Consider the following 21261-nt stretch of genomic DNA (forward strand, 5'->3'; position numbering starts at 1 on the left):
GGCTACTTTTTACTAACTTCTTTAGTTACATTTTTCAGGTTGATAAATTGCCTACCCATCTAACCTATCCTTCCCTAATTCCTTCACAATAACTAGATTAAAAAAATATATGTGTGAATCCACCTTTAAGTACCTCTATCATTCATCAGTAAACATAACCCTGCAATTCAAAGTAAAATATAAAAGGAGAAAATACAGAGATGACAAGTTTCACCGTTTCCTGGCTTCCTTAATGGGAAAGTGATGTTCCGTGATATTTTACCTTCATTATGAAAATGTTATAATCTAGGAGTACCCCTATGCTCTCACATTTGCTTGTCTCTCAGTACTCAGGGTCACGGTCCTCTAAAATTGAGTGGCATCCATCAGTTCTGCACCATAAAAATCCTGATGGAACTCTCTGGAATAAGAGTTCTCTTTCTCTACCTCTCAGGTCTGAAGGCAAACTTGCCATTGCTTCAAAGTGAATATGCTCATCGACTCCTGTTTCTGCCTGTGGGATGGTTGCCATGGGGAGGGTATTGTGAAGTTCCATAAATGCCTTTCTTAAGAGAAAGGTATAATCCAGCAGGAAGAATCTCAAAGGAGAAGGAGGGGTTCTCTGGGTCCTGGATGGGAGAACGCAGTATGGACAGAGGGACCTCAAAATCCATATGTGAGATTTACTCCCTAGACTTGACCTTCCTGGACCCTCATCATGCTGTGATGCCATAATAGAGCTGCTGTGACTGCCCCCCACCCCCACCCCGCCCCGACAGGTGGTCATTTAGGATTCTCCCGTGGACGGACAGAATGATCCAGTCAACTGGGTGAATCCAGTCAGTCAGACTTCGCTTTCTCCCTACTTGCTACTTCTGATACCAAACCTTTCCTGACTCACTTTATATAGTTAACTTCAACTTGTTTCTACCTTCTGTTTGATCTCTTTCTCCCATTTTCATCGCAGCAATTTATTAGTCATTTTTCTCCATCCGGTCCTTCGAATCTCTTTATTTTGTGTGAATCTCCAGATCACCATAAATTGGAGAGGAAACTTAGTAGCTCTTTCAAGCTAGAGTCTCTAGCTTCAGACAGATCACTCAGTGGCTCAGTGAACCTCACAGAGTCTTGGTTACGCCATCTGTAAAATGTAGGTAAAACCCTCGCCGGCCTCATAGATTTTTGGTGAAGATGAGATGCTGAACGTAAGGGACTCTCACCACGCTGGCGCAACGAGCTGCTCAGGAGTGACCGGTACCGACCGGTACCACTGTTCCCTAAGACGGTGTAGCATTCTGCATCCTGGGAGGCAAAGCTGACCGCTTTTCCAACTATTGTTTTTTTGGGGGGTTTTTTTGTTTTTCTTTTTTCTGAAGATTTTATTTATTCATTTGAGACACAGAGATACAGAGAGAGAGAGAGAGAAAGCATGAGCAGGGAGAGAGGCAGAGGGAGAGGGAGAAGCAGGCTCCTCGCTGAGCTAGGAGCCGGATGCGGGGCTCGATCCCAGGACCCTGGGATCATGACCTGAGCTGAAGGCAGATGCTTAACCATCTGAGCCAGCCAGGCGCCCCCCAACTATTGTTAATAGGGGCTCTTGTTGTACCTCCATTTTTCCCATCTACAAAATACTGCCATCTGTACCCCCGACCCCATAAAGAAAGGCTCTTTGATTGTGAACATGTTAATGGTTTGAACATGAGTAGAGTTGGCAACGACGTCAGACTTTTATGGTCCAGCTGACCCCTTTTCCTTCTAGATGTCAGAATGACAAATAATCCTGCATCGTGCCTGGGACCTTTTCTTCACCAGGCTCTGAACCAGCTGCCCGTGGTGCCTCGGAGATGGCCACTTCCTGGCGGTGGCATTGTGATGGAGTGTTGCAGGAATGGCTGTGTCAATCTCCCTTTGTTCTGGGGCTCTCCTCCCCGGGTCATCCATTTCCTTGTGCCATTGGCAGCTTCTTCAGGAGAGCACAGTTGTCGTGTCTTATTTGTGTAGGGCACCTTTGTGATTTGAGCCAGGCGCATGCCGAGGATTCAGAAGAGAGGAAAGATCCCTCTGCTTCTGGAAAAGCACTTCTGTGGAATAAATTTTACTCATCCTCAACAGAATGTCTTGTCATGGTAGGCAAGCAGGAAAACCTTGCCCTGGGTTTCAAAACAGCCAGATCTCTGTCTCTTGGGTTTCCTGCCCCTGCTATTAGTACAGTCGTGGACGTTGGTATTTCATTCATGCTTTAACAGATTCAGATCAGTAATGGCCTTATATCTCTTTACAACAAGTGAAGCATCCAAAACATCAAGATTATTACAATAAGAAGCTCCCCTACAAGCTAAAGAGAAATCAGTTGAAATGACTGGCTACTATAAAGCCATATGATCAAATAATATGTTTTTATTGATAATAATGCATACATCGTATTCCGTGTCCAATATTCACAGTTATCTTAACATAGTGCCAGGTACTGGGCTGTGCACATTAAATGCATCATCTCATAATAGCCTCAAAACTCTACCCAGGACGACCAGGCACTGTCCTCATTTTACAGATGAGGAAACTAGAGTGCTTGGAGGAAATATAGGCAGTAAGCGGTAGAGCCTGGATTTCCGCCAAAGTCAGGATGGACGACGCCCAAGCCCGTCTTGTCACCAGTATGTGGTCGTGTTCTGGGTACTTTCAAAAGACATCCATTCTGGAGGCGTCTGAGAGAATGGTGCTGCTCTTACCTTTTTGGGGTTCTTTTTTGCAGTGATAAAATATATATATACACATATACGTATACACATGCAAATATATATTGTTTTTCACTACCTGGCAGATTTATTTTAATTTTCAGGCCATAAGACCTTCTCCTAATCCCCTAAGACCATCAGTCCTGTTGCAGAAACCTAAAGCTCTTTGCCAGTCTGGGTTGCTTGGTCCTGTGGCACAGCAACACCGAGCTCCTCCAGGTTACGCCTTTTGTGTGACATTCAAGCTACGGCTCTCTGTCTTGTGACAAGTGTCGTCTGTTAAGGCACCGTTCCCCCAGATAGCACTTAATTTATGCCTCTTGAGCATCTCCTCAAGGAGGATTTTCTTTCTCACCTCCCTTAAAATCTCACCTCCCCCACTCTATTTTTTTTTTTTTTAAGATTTTATTTATTTATTTGACAGAGAGCACAAGCAGGGGGAGTGGCAGACAGAGGAAGAGGGAGAAGCAGGCTCTCCGAGGAGCAGAGCGCCCGATGTGGGGCTCCATCCCAGGACCCCGGGATCATGACCTGAGCCGAAGGCAGACGCCTAACTGACTGAGCCACCCAGGCGCCCCTCCCCCACTCTCTTTATTGTTCAGTTTTCTTCCTCCTGTCCTCAGAGCGACGTAGCACATTGCATGTTTTCTTGCTGTCTGTTTTGGAAAAAACAGATTGGAAACTGTTTTTCAAAAACTAGATTGGAAACTACGTGAGGTTGAAGACTTTGCCTTGTTCCTTCCCAGAGCCTGAGCTGAGTAAATATTCGTGCATAAATCACGACCAGACATTGGGAAGGATGGGAGCTTCAGGAGTTGTTTATATAGCTACAGGAAGACAGGGAGATGTTCTGTTTCTTTAAGAGAAACTCCTTCTTCTGATAGGTTGGTGAAAGGCAAAGCGTATTGGACAGTAAAATATTTGACATACGAAATGGCCCACAGGAATCTTACTACCTGATAAAGCTGTATCTACAACCTTTCTTTGTGTCGAAGAGCATTAAAGATCCCCTTTGGGGGCGCCTGGGTGGCTCAGTCGTTAAGCGTCTGCCTTCGGCTCAGGTCATGATCCCAGGGTCCTGGGATCGAGCCCCGCATCGGGCTCCCTGCTCTGCAGGAAGCCTACTTCTCCCTCTCCCACTCCCCCTGTTGTGTTCCCTCTCTCGCTCTCTCTCTGTCAAATAAATAAAATCTTTAAAAAAAAAAAATAAAAACATAAAGATCCCCTTTGTAACCCTTCACTGCCTCCTGAAATTTCTCCCCAGTTCTGTTTGGGGAATAAAGCTTCCCTCTCTCCCCAGCTCCTCCCATCATTAAATTATCTCTTTCTTTGGGGACTAGTTCAACCTTTGCCCTCTTTCCTCTAGCAATTTGTCTTAAAGATTGGAATATGGTGGTGATCGTATTCCTCCTGGGAGGGGTCTTGCGAGCCAAACGTTGAGAATATATGCTCTGCTCAGCCCTCTCCTGACGTCATGTTACTTATTTGTGTTCAAAACAAACTTGCCGCCTGGGGTATCTCAGGCTTGGACTGAGCGACCAATTCCATGTGGAGGAATTCTCTTAGTGCTTTCAGTGTTCCTAAGCAGCTACGCATTTTCTTGTTTTGCAGAAACATCCTGCTCCCCAGTCCAGCCCTCCCCTGCCACCCAAATCATTATTCAGGCATAGTCACCATTCGCACCCGGGTTGATTTCTATCATCTCTCTGTTTCTTCTTTAGATTTGGGAAAAGTCATTATTTTTCAAGCAGAAGACTAGGAAACCCAGATGTGGGTAGTGTGTTTGGAAGTTGGACACGTAGTCTCTTGAGAATGTTAAAAAGAGGAAAGGACAGGGGTGCCTGGGTGGCTCAGTCAGTTAAGCATCTGCCTTCGGCTCAGGTCATGATCCCGGGGTCCTGGGATCGAGCCCCACGTCGGGGCTCCCTGCTCAGTGGGGAGTCTGCTTCTCCCTCTCCCTCTGCCACTCCCCCTCTCCTGCTTGTGCTTGCTTTCTCTCATTCACTCTCTCTCTCAAATAAATAAAATCTTCAAAAAACAAAAAAAAAAAGGAAAAGACTGTTCCTGAAAAGTTCTGATTTCCACTGTGGGCTGAAAGAGAATGTCAATGCCCAATTGCTGACCGGAGCTGGATCTCAAGGCCAATTCCACCGCCATGGCCAGTGGTGGTCTGGAACGGCCACCTTGGCTCTCACGGATGGCTACCCCCTGTAACTCAGCTTTTTCGTTTGGGGCCACATCAGGATTTAATGCTCTGCCACTTACCCAGCTCTTTAGTAGCTACGCATCCTTAGGCAAGTTGGTCCCTCTGAGCCTCCTATTTCCTGAGTTAATAGTGTATCTTGCATGCAAAGTTCCTGCGGATTTAAATGTAGTTTTATACACACACACGAGCGTGCACACATGTAAACACGTGTTGCATGTTTTCCCACTTGTTGCAAGTGGTGGTAGCTTTCTAAGCCGTCCAGTTTGTGCTAATACTAGCAGCGGTGAGGGATAGCTGTACTTTAGCCCCTGGATTATATGTACACATATACGCACATAATTTTTGTAGGTGGTTATGAGTTTATGTGAGTTTTATTTGGAGATTTGACCAAAAAAAAAAAAAAAAAAAACACAAACCTTGAAGTCTTTCCTAATAATTGGGGGAGTTTAAAGTATAGTCTGAGAGAGCTTGATATCAATAATCCAATTTAGCCAATAAATACTGTGCTTCTGCTCCATACCCAGCTCGGAGCTGAACATGATGGAAGTGCAAAAATGGTATAAGATGGCATCCTCCTCCAGTGATAGCAGCCTCACATTTGTAAGCAAAACCTTACATTTGCACTTCACATTTACAGATTCCCGTAGAACACAGCACTGGAATTTTGTGGGGACTCCTCGGTCATGATTGAATTTTAGACCAGACTTCGAGTTGAACCCAGAAAGCATTAATTGGTCCTCCATTCCATTTTATTTTGCTGTGCTTAATAAATCAGCTTCTTCTGTTTTATTCATTGACACATTGAAGATTTATTTTCTGCCTTTATCCCCCATCGCTGTGTTTGAAACAGCTTTTCTGGCACATTTCTAATCCAAATCAAACTCCACACCAGAAACAAATTCAACCTAACAGACAGTAGAATCATTTCATGTTTTAAAAATATCTGCTCAGTTGCTCTTTTAACAGATAGGAGACAATATGGCACCTTCAAAATAAAACAGATCACAAGATATCAGGGAGATAGAAAGTCTTAACTTCAGGGTTGCTATTAAGACTTGTCACTCATGGCCAAAGTCAATCTGAGCGGAGGTTCCCTGGAGAATTTCCTCAACAGGCTGGAATAAAAGATCCAATCAGCCCAACTAATGAAATGTGAAATAATAGGAAATAAGAGCTTAGGATGAGAAAAAGCCAGGGTTCTGCTCTGAGGGAGTGTGACTAGACCTGAACAACGCCCACGCCTTCTCACCAAACACAGATGACATCCCTAACTTGGTGGCATCCCCAAAACCATCTGCTCCTCATCCTGAGACAGGCCGAACATCTCATTTGCTGATCAGGACAGCTTTGATCTGGCTCGAGGCCTGGTGTCCTCTCCTGTTTCCCTCACTCTGATGGACAGAGAGGATATTTTCTTGACCAATCTGAGAAGTTCTGTGGAGGAGAATTCTGTTTCTGACTTTGGTAGGGAATTTGGAGTGCACTGGATGCGCCCCTGGGATGGAAACCAAATTTTGAGACTTACTTTAAAACGGAATCGAAACCTACAGGGCTTTGTTGTTCTGTTCTCACACGTAGAGCCTCTGGACTCCATGACATGGGCTGACTGTTCCACACAACTTTGCTTTTAAATTACACTGTCAGAGCCTGCGTGCGTGTGTTGTGATTAATGGGGTTCCCCCATGTGGTTCCAGTTTTCGGGACATCATTTTTCTTCAAGACTGTGTGCTCCTTGGTGGTCTTTGCCTTTTCATTCTAAAGAGAGACCTACAAATTCCCTGATACTGTGCCTTCTCTTAATGATGAAAACCCTGCCTTAGATCTTTCCAGTCATTTACACCTAAATATTTCCACCAGTGACAGTAACTTCCTCTTGAAATGACCCAGCTGGAATTTCCCCTGAAAACAGGGTGAGAGGGAGGGAGGCTGCTTTTATTTCTTTTCTGTCTGTCCTTTTTCCCCCTCCCACTCTCCTTGGCCTTCCTGCCCCACCACCTTTGCACTCTTCCCAACGCTCCCCCCCCCAACACTACTCACATTTCATTTAGATAAAGTGCTTGGAAAATAAATAAATAAATGAGAACACAGTGCCGATCTGGAATTCCACAAGCGTGGCCATATTAAGAGCGTTTAACATGTGGTTGGTGTTTGTATAGAAAAGTACGGAGCAGCTTTTTATTTAAGCATGCAGCATGTACGTCTCTACCTGTGACTCTGTGTGGACGAGGCATCTTCCTGTTATGGACTCGGCCTCATAAAGTTTTTATCGTTCACGTTTGAGGTTGGCCGGAGGTGGTTATTTATTCGACTCCAGGACGTTACACACACTTGGGGTGTTTATTCTGGAGGGGTTTCTGTGTACCGAAAGTGTCTGGTACAGCTGAAGAACAAGCAAAAGGAGCCAAGTGCGAAGACATCGTGAAAAATCTTGAATCCAGGCACAAGTCATTGAAAAAAAGAAAAGTTGGCCAAGGAATGTGACCATGAGGGTGAGGTACAATGAGAAGAATGCAGGCAGAGCCATCTCTTAACAACAGAGGATCTGGAGACTCGGAAACAGATTGCTTCTGGGGTGTTCATGCCTTGACTTACAGACCAGGCCTTTGGAAAACAAGGCTGCGAATTGAACCGCAATTTCAAATGAAGTAGAAGTACCTTTGCAGTGATCCAGCAGTCTCACTTCTGGTTACATATTCGCAAGAATTGAAAACAGGATTGCGAAGAGATCTTTACATCCCCATGTTCTTTGCAGCATTATTCACAAGAGCCGAGAGACGGAAGGCACACAAGTGTCCCCTGATGAATGGAAGAAGAAAGAAAATGTGGTAAATACATATAATGAAATATTATGCGGCCTAAAAAAGAAGGACATCTTGCCATGTGCTTCAACAGAATGAGACTTGAGGACATTATTCTAAGTGAAAAAGCCAATCACACACACACACACAGACAAATACCATACAATTATGTTTATATGGGGTACCTACAGTAGTTAAACTCATAGAAACAGAAAGTAGAATGGTGGTTACCAAAGGTTGGGAGGAGGGGAGAATGAGGGGTTGTTTAATGGATGGAGTTTTATTCATACAAGATAAAAATGTTCTAGAGAGATCCGTTGTACAGCAGCGTGCATATAGTTAACAGTACTGTACTGGACACTTAAAAGTTGGCTAAAAGGGTAAATTTGTGTTACGTGCTTTTTACCTCAACAAAAAAAAACAAAGAAATACCTTTTTAAAGTCAACAGTTAAAAATCCAGAAAGTTTCTTATGTAGAAGTGGGTAGGGCTCTGTTTACCCAAACATCTTACAAGCATCCGACATGGAGGTTCAGAAGATGGCTGGTTAATCAGATCTGTTAATCAAGAAATAACCTCCCCTGCTTGCCAAACACAACGTCGGGGCTCTTGGCCACCATTCAGTTATTCCAAGAAAAGAGGGTAAGGCTTGCCTCCTCTCTCCCACCACCATGTCTTACGGTTCTACATATTTTTGTGCATTCTGCCACTCCTTGGGTATCAGTGCCTACCTGGTATGGATAGTCTGGTGACATTCAAAGTGTCAAAAGGAACAAAAGACAGAACTGATGGCCCTGTGTGAAACTAGGTCAGCCAGCGTGTCAGTGTAGATCCATAGCAGAAATTAAAGAGTCCATTCAGACATCCTCAGGGGACCCTGAGGAAACTTTTAGGGGAGGGCTCATTTCTGGGGAGTTATGCGGCACTTTCTTCCTATGAAGATCAGATTTCTTTCCAAATCAACCAATCTCCACACTCCTCTGGAAGGATACACCGTAGAACAACAGGACTTTGTTTTCAGCTGCCTTTATCCCCCCACACCTTTCTGATGACCTTCCACCTCAGTTTTCCTATTTGTCTTGATGCCAAACAAAGCTTAACCACTGTCTTCCAGTAACTTCAAGGAGAGCACCCGCTCATCTCCTGAGGCTTGTGCGTTCCCAGCAGGAGCGATATCAGCCCCAAGGAGGCAAAAGTAGACGCTTGTTGGGGAGGGCAGGTTTTTTAAATCTTAGCTATTTCACTGGTTTGCAAAATCGTACCTTATTTGTCTTGTTAAGGAGAATCTCAGTTTAACTTTTTCTCCCTGGGTGAAATGATCACGAAAGAAAGGTTAAAAAGCACGCTCTTGCTGATGGGAATGTTATTCAGCCATAGCTGAAGTAAACTGGATTCAAACCAAGAGGAAAAACTGATCTAGTTCTCACATTCTGCTTTCAAAAACCGGAGAAATGGCGAATCTCCTCCTGTACTATACCGGCAGGCCCTTAGTGCTGTAACGTCCCCTCGAGCACCCTGGGTTCAACCTTGTTTTTGGTATTCACCTTAAATCTTTGAGGAGGTCTTGGTTCTTCCGTGCACCATTTCTGTGGATGCTAAAAACCGATGTTCCATCTATGGTAGAGCATGCCTTGGCTTAAAATCTACGCCTCTCCCAAGGTATCCGTTCTGGAAGGGCAGGGCCAGACCGTGTGCTTTCAAGCTTCCAATGCCTACCTCAGTGTCTGGTGGTCGGTTCAGCGTATCTGATCATTAAAAATGTTGGGGTCATGAAAGAACTTTAGTTTTATCTAGAGCTGGGTGTGGGGTGAAGCAAGCAGGGGTTTGCGGGGGTAGAATTGAAAGGCACACAGGCATAACCCCTGTGTTCCAAGCCGGAGACTCACCCTAGTCCTGACCCCAGTTTTAACAGAAGTGCAGTCCAATTTCCAAATGTTTCTCTTTTCAAAGTTGATTTACACAGGCGATTCTCTAGATGTGATAGAGTTACAGGAGTGCAGGAACAAGGTATTTAAAACCACTGTTTCAACACCCCCTCCATTCTACTTTTAGGAGTGAATTTTCTTTCTACTTGCATGTGACTCCCATTGACCCCAGAAGCCTAAATTTTTCATTTCTGTCTTCTAGATTACTACGGATCTGAGGCAGCGTTGCACGGACAACCACACGGGGACCTCGGCCTCGGCCCCCATGGCCGCAGGCATCATTGCGTTGGCCCTGGAAGCCAAGTAAGCCTATCTCCCTATGTCTCCGCTGCCGACAGCCCCTCACCTCAAGGACAACTTACCCGTCCCCTCCGATAGAATCCCTAGCGCAAGGACCCAAGATAGAACCTTCTAAGTCCCACCTTTACAAAACACCAAAGATCAGGGTTTTAAAAAGAATTGTTTTCCCTATATTAAGAAAAAAAAAACACACTTTTTTTTTGGTTTTTATATCCTTAAAAAATCAAACTGTGTAATTACTTTATTATGGAGTCATAGCGCAAGCATGCCAATTGGCTCCAACACTGTTGCCTTGTTGAGGTTTTTATTCTAGTCTGGGAATGTTCCTGTGAGGCTCAGAGCAGTCGGGGCCCTTTCCCTGCGGAACAGTGAGGCAGCTCAGATTCCATGACAATAGCGCTCCCTCTGGGGGACAGAATGTGTCAAGGTCATATGACAGATGCTCAGGGACAGGTACGACCCATCTACCTTCAATCCTGTTCAACGTGGTCAAATTCTGTGTCTCAAAGATCCCTTTGAAAGTCCCCTTAGATGATGTGCAGTAGGTCTCACCTCTTCTTTCTGTAAACACCAACAGATTTTGCTGTCTTAACTCTGAAATCACTGATCTTAATTCTTTCAAAACCTCATATGGATCTACACTCTCTTACCCTCCGTTTCAAAATCCGAAACGCCCAGAAAACTGGAAGTTCTTTTGCAAATTTGACACACAAAGTCCTCTGATGGCAAAGCTTGCCCTGAACTGGTTTGAGGCCTTTTACAGTCTTTGTTGTGAAAATTCATACATTTTACTGCAGAAATATGAATGTATTAGATTATGAGGTGCTGGCTCAGACCCCTCGCCCCCAACTGAAGTTTTGTGTAATATGTGCTCTGGATGCCATATCTGAAAAAATTTTGAATTCCAAGCGCATCAGGTCCAAAGATTTTAGAAAAGGGACTGTGAGTCTGCACTCTGACACCCTCCTACAAGAGGACCATAAAAGCAACTGGAGTAATAACGTAAGTGTTTTTGCAAAAATAACCTTGCACCCCTGCCCGAGGGAGGAAGGGAAAGATCCTTTGATTTAGTCATACCCTGACGTACAGCAATAGTAGGTGACAGGAAAAGAATACAGAATCATGACGAGACGCGGGTACTTCAATAAGAAAGGTTCTGGCTCGTTCTCAATACATTTACAGCTGCCCCTTTTTAAGGCAGGGGGCCTTTATTAAGGAAGTCGGGCCTTAATGTGAAATGGAAAGAGTAAATTATAAGCCATGGAAAGCCTTGGAGTAAGACAGACAGAAGAACACAGCTCTGCATGTGGGCTGCCTTAGTTTGTTCCGACCACTATAACAAAATACCATAAATGGGGTAGCTTATAACAACAGACATTTATTTCTCCTTTTGCTGGAGGTCTAAAATCAAGATACTGGTAGCTTTGGTGTGTGGTGAAGGCCCACTTCTTAGGTGGGTCCCATGGCAGCAGGAAGGGGCAAGGCAAGGGAGCTCTCTGGGGTCTCTTGTAAGGCTACTAACCCCACTCATGAAGGCTCCACCCTCCTGACCTAATCACCTCCCAGAGACCCCATGTCCTAGTACCATCATGTTGGGCAATAGATTTCAACACACGACTTTTGTGGGAACAGAAACATTCAGGACATAATGCGTATTGTATCTCTTCTTGGCCTCTTGCCTAAACATTGGTGCTAAGGGATGCCCAGCTTCCCACAAATCTTGTATTTCTTCCTTTTTGATGAGAAATATTAATCATTTCAGCGTATTGTATCTTTTAAAGTGGTGAAAGTTGGGGTGTAGCAAAAAACTTGTACTTACCCTATTAAATTCTCAGTTGACAACTTTTCACTGGGCAGTTCTGCCCCCAGAAGTCTCCATTAACTGTCTGTTGTTAAGTGGGTCACTGTTGTTTGGATTTTTGAAAATAGATTGTCTTCATCCTGAAATTCTAGGGTGTTTCTCAGGAATATTTTCCGATGCACAAAATACTGAAGGGGAAAAAAAGTCAGGAATTTTTCCTGCACCTCCCCATTCCCCACCAAAAAATGATTGTCGTCTCAAACTTTGCAACCAAGTGCCCTATCTGTGGCTATAGACCTACGGGATACTCAGTTCCTCGGGATATTACTATAACACTCATATTTCAACAATTCTTTTGACCACTGTTTAAGCTCAAGTGGAAAATCCTTACCTTTGTGGCCCAAACAGCCCACTCAGTTGGATAAGTTCACTTTGGGGCTGGGAACACCCCGGAATTCTTCATCTGTTTTCTCTTTCTTTGCATTTTGAGCATTTCTAAAGACCAATTTTTGCCTCAACTGTGATGAGTAGAAGGAAGGTTGCAGGATACACCCTACCTGGAAAAATCCACCGTAGATTAAGATTTTCAGCAGTACAGTTTGATCATGGGGCCAAAGTAGATGGTCAGTAATCTGATAAAATAAGAAAGGATAAGCCTTGCCTCTTAACCCCATTGGCTTGTTCTACAGGCCAATCTTTGCCTCTGAGTGAAGGTGGAGGTTAGGAGAAAGACGTCTGAGCATTAAAAGAAGGGGCATTAAAAGTGGATGGTCCACTGGGATCAATAAGCCGTGGGCCTCCCACATGAGGAAAACGTATCTGGAACTAAGAAATTGGAGCCAGGAGCTCAAATGACAGTCGCCAAGGCTGCGGTCATTCAAGCGCTAAGCCTAAGCCCACTCTGCAGCCCCCGCAGCCCCTCCCCGGGGATCTCCTCTTATACTAGTACTTCTCAACAACACTTGGACCTTGGTATTTGGAGATTCAGCCTCTCCTCTCACAAGCTGAAAATCCCAATCTACAAGATACTCCCTTGAAAGGAGAGAGGGGAGAGGTCAGAGGGAGGCAGAGTTGGGCGCCAGGACACTGGGACACTCCAGACATGCATCCCCTGCTCAGGTCAGTGAGGAACGATGAGGCTCAGTGCTGGGGTGAAGAACCACCAGCAGGGGCTTCAGTCCCCGTTTACTGGCACGGCCCAATTCTCCATGTCCTAGAGGGAAGCATCCTCGCTTCTCCTGAGGTCACTCGACTACAGTATCTACTCAGGGAAAGCTCCCACCTGCCGAGCTCCCCTCAGCCTGCTTTCTTTGCATCCGCAAGTGCTGGCCTGCGTCAGTAGAACAGTAGATCCTCCTCTGGAACGGCTGCAACCATTGGCCATCCTGATGCTTCTCGCTCCCCTCCCCTCAGAGCTTTTCCCAAAAACAAACACCAAAAAAAAAAAAAAAACCCAACAACAACAACGAAAAACACCTTGGTAGGAATCTAAGAGGAAAGAAAACAAAGACAAATACAAAGCATAGAAACAGATAAGCTTCAAGCGTGCAGATCTCTTATCCCAGCTCAACAAAAGCTCGGTCCTGAGTTAACTCTGCGTGACAGCTCACAGGACAGCCTCCCCCCTGCCCATCCTTCTCCCATGGGTGTGTAAGAACATGTATTGTAACAGACTCCCCTATAGCGCACCCCAGATCCTCAGGTAAAAGTGAATCATCCCAAGACCGGAAGGATTCTGAGTGCCTCTCAAAATCTGCCACCTTTCCTGCTCTCCCTGGGTTTGAGCCTCTTCTTCTCTCCAGCTGCCTCTGACGTCTGATTGCAAACTTTGCCTTTCTAGTAAATAAGGCAGTTTCCTTCTGCTCCCAGAGATGTTGTCTGGGCACTGAAAGCGGTACATTTCTTAGCTTTCTAAAAAACCGTGAACAATTTCAGAATAAGAGAAAAAACTGTGCTCTTAAAAGAGAGGGGAGAAAACTTTTTGTGTTGGGGTGCTCTTGTCATGTGTGTATTAGTTCAGAGGTTTATAATATTTCAATTATTTGGGTTTTGTGGATTTGGAAGGAATTTTTGGGTTTTTCAGCGGAGCGAAGAAGGAATATGTAATCAGTGATTACAAGTGAACTAATTATCTTTTGGGCCATTGCTGCTTCAAGTGATGTTTTTTGTATGGCATAACTCAGAAAGCTCTGGTAAAATGAGTGTCCTTAAATGAAGAAAGTAGTGAAACATGACTAATAGTTTTAGGGGAGCAGCCTACAAGAACACCAGGTCACGTGTATAAAGAGCCTTGCATCTTGACACCAATATATATATATTGCTAGTACTCTAGCCCCCTGGGAAGAGAAAAGACAGTTGTTAGCAAATGATGTTTCCTACAAAATGGCTTATAAAATAAAAATTGATACAATTGACGTTCATAAAAATACACTGTTCAGATTGTTTTTTTTTTTTAAAGACTTTATTTGAGAGAGAGAGAGCATGAGTAGGGGGAGGGGCAGAGAGAGTGGGAGAAGTAGACTCCCCACTGAGCAGAGAGCCCAACGTGGGGCTCGATCCCAGGACCCTGAGATCGTGACCTGAGCTGAAGGTAGATGCTTAATGAACTGAGCCACCCGGGGGCCCCTACTGTTCAGTTTCTTACACTGTGCTTTACTGAAAGTTTCCCTGACCTGAGTCTGTAACTATTAGCAAAGAGAAGCTAGTTTAGTGGAGTCTTTTATATGTCCATTACCAGCATTAGCTCAGGACATTCACAATTGAAGTTTACTAAAGAAACCTTTCGGCCTTAAGTTGCAAATGGTCTCTCATTGGAGATTTGAATAATATATATTCAGCAATCAAGAAATGTTGCACAGTGAATGGTCAATAAAAGGGACTGAGTCAGGAAGAAATTTCTAAAATTATTTAGGACTTTGAGAAGGAGGGTTCTGATACACAGACTATTCCACAAATCCTTGTTTTAAGTGACCTGGAAGCATTTTCCTCAGATTTCATATCTCAGGGGCCTCAGGGATACCTTCCTTTGAGAACATCTCATGTATCTGGACCTAACTTCAGAAAATACACAAATTGGGGTGGCACTGTCACTCTGTACTAGAAACATACCTGGAGTGTATTAAACAGTCGCTGCTTCTGCTAGCTAGCTAGCTAGCCCCATGGGCATACATATACACACATTTCTAGGTAGGCTCATCTACTTTCTTCTTATTACCTATCTGTTCTCTCCTAGTTCAAATGTCCCGTTGGAATATATCATATACGTATTTGTAGAACACAGGTTATAGAATGTATATAGAGAGGATATAGTATTAGGTAACTTAGCTAATTTATTGTTCTACTACAGATGTTTTTGTGTGTATTCTCTTCCAAACGAGGCTTAAACTCCTTGAGACTAAGTATTGTGCCTTACAGTCTTTATTTATATGCATATAACAAATACCTGGTACATACTAAAAAAAAAAAAAAAAAAAATTAAAGCATCATGCTAGATGCTAAGTGAATTAGGCAGGACATAATTTAAATATTTGTAAAACCTGTCACTTGCCTTCAAAGGGAGGCAAACGTACACTAACATAGATGCACAAATTGTTTAAGAAAGCCAATGCAGTCATTTTGGGGGAGCGTGCAGGATTTGGCCGAAAATAGAAATGGCCAGCCTCCATGATCCAACTTGGAACATTGGCTCCATGACACTTTTATATCCTCCATGACATCTAAGCACCGTGTTTTGCAAAAGGTCATTTCCAAACAAACATTAGGTCAATCCATCTAGTCCAACCTTCTCATTTTTTGTACCAGGGAAATGAGGTGAACAGAATTGCCCAATTTCATATATTCATTATTTTTATCTTTTAGTTCCTCTTGTTGGTGTTGATTAGTGACTTCTTCCCCACACCACCTCAACTCATCCCTTACCCAGTTTACTTATTGTTCCTTAGAACTGGGCTTAACTCAGGTAAAATAAAGACATGGTGTTATTTCCTGCCTTAGCTTCGAAGAGAAGCCCCTCTACCTTTGATCTTTAGTGGAAGGGATAATGGGAGACATGGAAAGGTCAGTGTGTGAAGAATTAAAGATGTGTTGAGCCACAAGATGATTCACACCATATGCTGTTGATTTCAGAAAAACCATCCTGAAAATTCTTTTCTCAGGAAATTAAACTTACCATCTGCATTTCTTATAAACCTACAAAGTCCATCTATATAAATGTTATGCAGTTCCTACTGATCAACCACTTCATGCCTTTGCTCTACCTTTCATTATAACCTCTGTCTTACCTATGTATGTTTCCAATGGAGGAAAAATATGAGGAAATGCTCCAAATATTTGAGATTCAATTATTGTGAGAAATTAATACCTGGGCCAGTTGAGATGGTGCCTGGAGTTTTTAATAAGCTGAGTTAAAGTAACTAATGGAGGGGCTTCAAAGTTCTAGAACTGACCATTTTGCAGGGAGCCCACATAAGAAGGACTCGATAGACATAAGCATTTCTAAATATTGGGGTTAGCATCTTAGGCCTGATATCTTGTAAACTCTTCTTATCTTCTTTGTTTTGCTTTAATTAAGAACACATTTCAGTATAGAATGTTCCATCAGAAATTCTCCCAAGGGCCACATTCCCCTGTACGAAATGCTGCAGTGGGCGGGGAGGCAAATGCATTTGGTTGTTGAGGTAAAATGGCAGAGAACATATCAATTCTTTGCTTTTAGGAGAGTTTTCCTTATTTCACTTAGAACTTCAGAAGCACATGCACATGCTCATGGTATGAGCCCTGGATTCTGTAGAATGACGAGGGTAAGGATGGAGTTAACACACACTCCCCTTTCCCCTATACTCTCAGAGTTTCTTGAGTACTGTAATGTTGTAGTTTGGGCTTAGCATTTAACTGAGATTTCTGGCATGAAGGGTTGGGATCTGTAGCATGAGGAGGGTGGGGAGACTTAAAATGTGCTCAGGGAGGAGAGCTGAAAAGGTTTGTGAGGTAAAAACAGCACACATTTCCACTTGAGGCCCAGCTGACAGAGAAGGGATGTACTGTCCTGGATGATTCCCTATAGTGAAATAATTGTAACCAGACCCACAGAGCAGTTACCATGGGCCTTCTGCCAGCACTGTGCATGAAAATAGCTTTGTTATGTCTACACACACACAGACAATACACTGTGTCCTCTAGCACTTTTCGAGTTCAAATTATGTGGAAGCCAATTTTCACTGGACTCAACTTTTTACCTAACTAGTGGTTAATGGCTTAAAATAATGCAGCTTCTAAAGGTGTCCTGTATTGCTGGAAAAGCCCTGGTGAGGAGGCTCCTTCACCTTGTATTGTCTTGAGATTTAGCCCGATGTGTTCTATCCCCTTCCTGAGATGAGGAAACAAAGAAGGGATGGGTAGTTGAGTCGCCCAGAGAAGTAACCAGGTGATTGTTAGCTGCTGCTTTGGCTTAGCTTTATTTTCAAAAACAGATGGTTCACTGAACGTATTTTGCTCGTATTGCTGTAATAATAAAGATTGCTTCTTAAGAAGAGTAGTTCTCGGTTCAGTTGCAATTCTCAGCATTTTTCCTTGCCAGGTGTCATATGTTACCTTAGAAATGTCTCATGTTATAAATACCTGATTTGTGATTTAACCTAAGCAGGATCACTTTAAGATTGAAAGTGGGAAAGACCTTTTGGTGTCCTCTGGGATTTGACTCATTTTATACTAATTATATCATTATCTGTGATATGCGCCCCTCTCCACCATCTTGACAAGAATTCCGTTTCAAAGGACACTATGCCTGAGAATTCTATAAACAATGCTACCACTTTGAGAAAATAATGCAGAAAGCTTCTCTTGGTTTAAGCCTGGGGGATGGGGGGTGGGGGGGAGTGTGTGAGAAGGGATTTTGGAAGGAAACTTCTAATCTCATTTTTCTCATCTCTGAAAGGTATGTAAAGAGGATATGGGTGTTAGTAACATTGAGCTTAGATGGAATCATCCATCCATTCAGTAGACATGTATTAATGGTCTACTTGTTGTCAGTTCCTACACTAGACATTGTGAATTGAATGGTGGGTTGACAGACATGGAATTTTTGTCTTCTTTGGCGAGGCAGTCTACAGCAAACCAAATGATAAGTACTTAGAACAACATAAACAGAGTAGAATAATGGAGAGAGTAACTTGATGAAGGGAACCATTTTATCTAGAGTGATAATGGAGAGACCTTTTGGAGGAAGTGACATTTTAGCTGAGACCTGAAATATAAGAAGGCTCACTGGTAGAGAACTGGACTGAGCATTGCAAGGGAGAGGGAGGAGCAAGTTGGGAAGACCACATAGTTGGAACATGGTTGCTGGGTTTGAGAAATAGGAAGATATTCATGGCTAGTGTGAGCTGAGGGTTTAGAAAAGTCCAGATCACATAGGGCATCATAGTAAGTAAGCATGATAGAGGCCTGTGGAGTCTTCTAAGGAGGGAGACATGATTTGATTAAAATTTTTAAAGATCATTCCAGCTTCTCCTTGAAGAACACTTGGTGTAGGAGCAAAGCAGGTACCATTTTGGAAGCTAGTAACATAGTTCAGGAGAGATTAGGGTAGCCTGGTCAGGGTGATGATGATGGAGACAGAAAGAAGTGGATAGATCTGATGTTCATTTTGCAGGTACAGCAAACAGGGAGTGAATTAGAATAATGTGCTTTGGGGGGAAAGAAAAACTCAAGGCTGCGGTCTAGTTTCTTAGCAGAGCTCTTGGGTAGATTGTGTACCATTTATTGAAATAGATACCCTTTATTCTCTCCATGGGATTCTGAGAATTAAAAGAGGCATAAATACCCATGGGACTAGATCTCTGGGCCTCCGGGTCTTGCAACAAGACCCATAGCCAGTAGCCAGTTTCTCTTACAATTACTGACTATGCTTTGGTGCATCGGCTCCCCCAGCAATTTATTACTTAATTCTTAGAAAATGCTTTTCACTAAGATCATGGTTGCTATAAATGACTGAGACAATTTACATTTTTAAAATAGAGAAAATAAAGAATATGGATTTATTTACATTATAAATTGTTCATCTCCTATGTCCTTTAATTTAAATAGGGTGTTAATAGCAAATTGACTTTGATGCAGTTACCCCATAAGATTGCTTAGAAAACCTAATGAGTTAGTGGGTTCTTCGAGAAATATGTAAAATTTAGTATTTAAATTTAATCTCTTGAGGGTTTGTGGATTTTATTCATTGCCAGGAAATTTTTGTTCTTGATAGTGTCTATGGTAACACCCCAAACACTATCAAATATAATTTTTCTTGCTGAGAATAAGAGAAGCTGCCTTTTATCCCCCCCCCCCAGGGTCCATTATATTTCACACCATAGTTTGCTAACTTAATCACTTTAATCTAAGCATATTTCAATACATTCTGCAAAGTGACTTACTGTATGGCTTCATCAAATATCACTGTCTTTGTGTTTGAACAGTCTCAGATATATTCCTAAACTCTATATTGAAACCCAGTTAGAACTCAACCCTATTTTTATACCGGGTCTTCTTGAGTTTTGAATCAGTCTTGTATATGGTCACATTGTCTTAACCTATAATTTTTTTTACTTGTAGGATGTTTTTGTGTCATTTGTTCAGATGAGGATAATTGTTCCTAGTGACACTATTATTATTTTGTGTTTAGCTGATCCCGGCATTCTTTTTACTCTGTTTTTGAAGAATCATAATACATTTTGCCATCAGTATGAGAGAAATGTAAAGAAGAGAAGTAGAAATGACAGACTGAAAAGCATGTCATTTCACTAGCATGCAAGATTTATTCATGCTGACCTCAACAAGTCAATGATGGCATTTGATTTGTCAAAAGCCCAAAGCAACAAATTCATAGTGAAGTAATCGGAGATACCTGGAATACAACCTGCACACAAAAAAAGACATTTTGTGTGTAGAAGATTGGCTTATTTCTTGCCATCCTGGGTTTTCGTTTCTCCATTTGCGATGATTCTGAACCTTACTGAGTAACCATACGTGTGACCAAGGTGAAGTCAAGTTTTATGTTCTTTGCATATCCCGGAAAAACAATATTCCTGTGAAGCCTGGTAGTGTCTTTCTAACCCATAAAGTCATAGTACATCTGACCGTGATATGCTGTATGGGAGACAAAAGTTTCTTCTTGCCTCAATTGAGTGTGGAAATAGTGCATCAGAGTACAAAAAGGTAAAATCCAAAAATGATGACAAATAAAAACAGTAGACAGCTCTCACTGAATGCTTGCTCTGTGCCAAATACTGAGCTGAGTGCTTTTATTGGTTATCTCGCTTAGTCCTCAAAGCAGTGCTATAGGTAGGCACTAGCTCCCTATGTCAGATGTGGGAAGAGGCTTAGAAGTTCATCCAGGTGGTAAGCGGTAGATCTGGAAATGGAACTCCAGGTCATGTGACAGCAGAACGCACTGTTACACCACATCACCTTTCTACTGTAAGAGCTATAACAAGACATGCTTAATTGCAAAGGCTGCCATGAAGTATAAGGGCCAGGAGTATGGAGAAGGGTGACAAAACTTTGAATAGGGATGATTTAGGAGGACTTTATAGAAAAAGAGGGATTCAAGCTATACTCTGAAGATTATTTTTTTTGGCTTTAGTATGTATAAGTCATACAGACTCTTGTTTAAAAATGTAGATTTTGAGGGCACCTGGCTGGCTTAGTCGGTAGAGCATGTGACTCTTGATCTCGGGATTGTGAGTTCAAGCCCCATGTTGGGTGTCGAGATTACTTAAAAATAAAATCTTTTTTAAAAAAGAAGATTTTGAAGCCCTCTCAATATAGTTTGTTTAGTCTACTTTATTTTTTTTATTTTATTATGTTATGTTACTCACCATACATTACATCATTAGTTTTTGATGTAGTGTCCCATGATTCATTGTTTGCATATAACACCCAGTGCTCCATGCAGAACGTGCCCTCTTTAATACCCATCACTGGGCTAACCCATCCCCCCACCCCCCTCCCCTCTAGAACCCTCAGTTTGTTTCTCAGAGTCCATAGTCTCTCATGGTTTGTCTCCCCCTAAATTTTCCCCCCCTTCATTTTTCCCTTCCTGCTATCTTCTTCTTTTTTTTTTTTTTTTTTTTAACATAGCCCTCAATATAGTTTGGGTGATTCGATTACAACTGGTCCATAGATCACAGGAAAGAAACCCCCCAGACTGTCAGCTGTCTTGAAAGTGAGTGTGTGCAGTAGCCCCAGCAGCACCAAGAACAATATTGGGCACACAGTAAGCAATCAGATATTCATATAATGAGAGAATGAATCAGTGGAGAGAAGGAAGTCTCCCTTTAGTTATTGAAAAGTATGAATAGGTATCTGTTAAGGTAGCTGTAGTTAGTAGGGTATAAATGGCAACAGATTTCGTTTTAACTCTAAACGTTGACTGATTCATTCAAGAAATACTTATTGAGTCATGCTTGTTACCATCATCTCTTTGTTTTGAAACCCTTTTTTCCCCATCTCGGAAACTGCAAGACACTTACAGT

General features: G+C 42.8%; 1 protein-coding gene across 3 annotated transcripts in view; it reads left to right on the forward strand.

Moving 5' to 3' along the window:
• Nucleotides 1–21261, forward strand: part of PCSK5 (proprotein convertase subtilisin/kexin type 5) — a 456955-nt gene that overhangs the window by 187535 nt on the left and 248159 nt on the right. For all 3 annotated transcript variants that reach the window (XM_032427639.1, XM_032427640.1, XM_032427641.1), the window contains exon 9: nucleotides 9845–9945. In XM_032427639.1, coding sequence (XP_032283530.1) covers nucleotides 9845–9945 — 101 coding nt within the window. The remainder of the gene's footprint in view (nucleotides 1–9844; nucleotides 9946–21261) is intronic.

Source organism: Phoca vitulina, unplaced genomic scaffold, assembly GCF_004348235.1.
Source record: "Phoca vitulina isolate PV1807 unplaced genomic scaffold, GSC_HSeal_1.0 scaffold37, whole genome shotgun sequence".
NCBI lineage: Eukaryota > Metazoa > Chordata > Mammalia > Carnivora > Phocidae > Phoca > Phoca vitulina.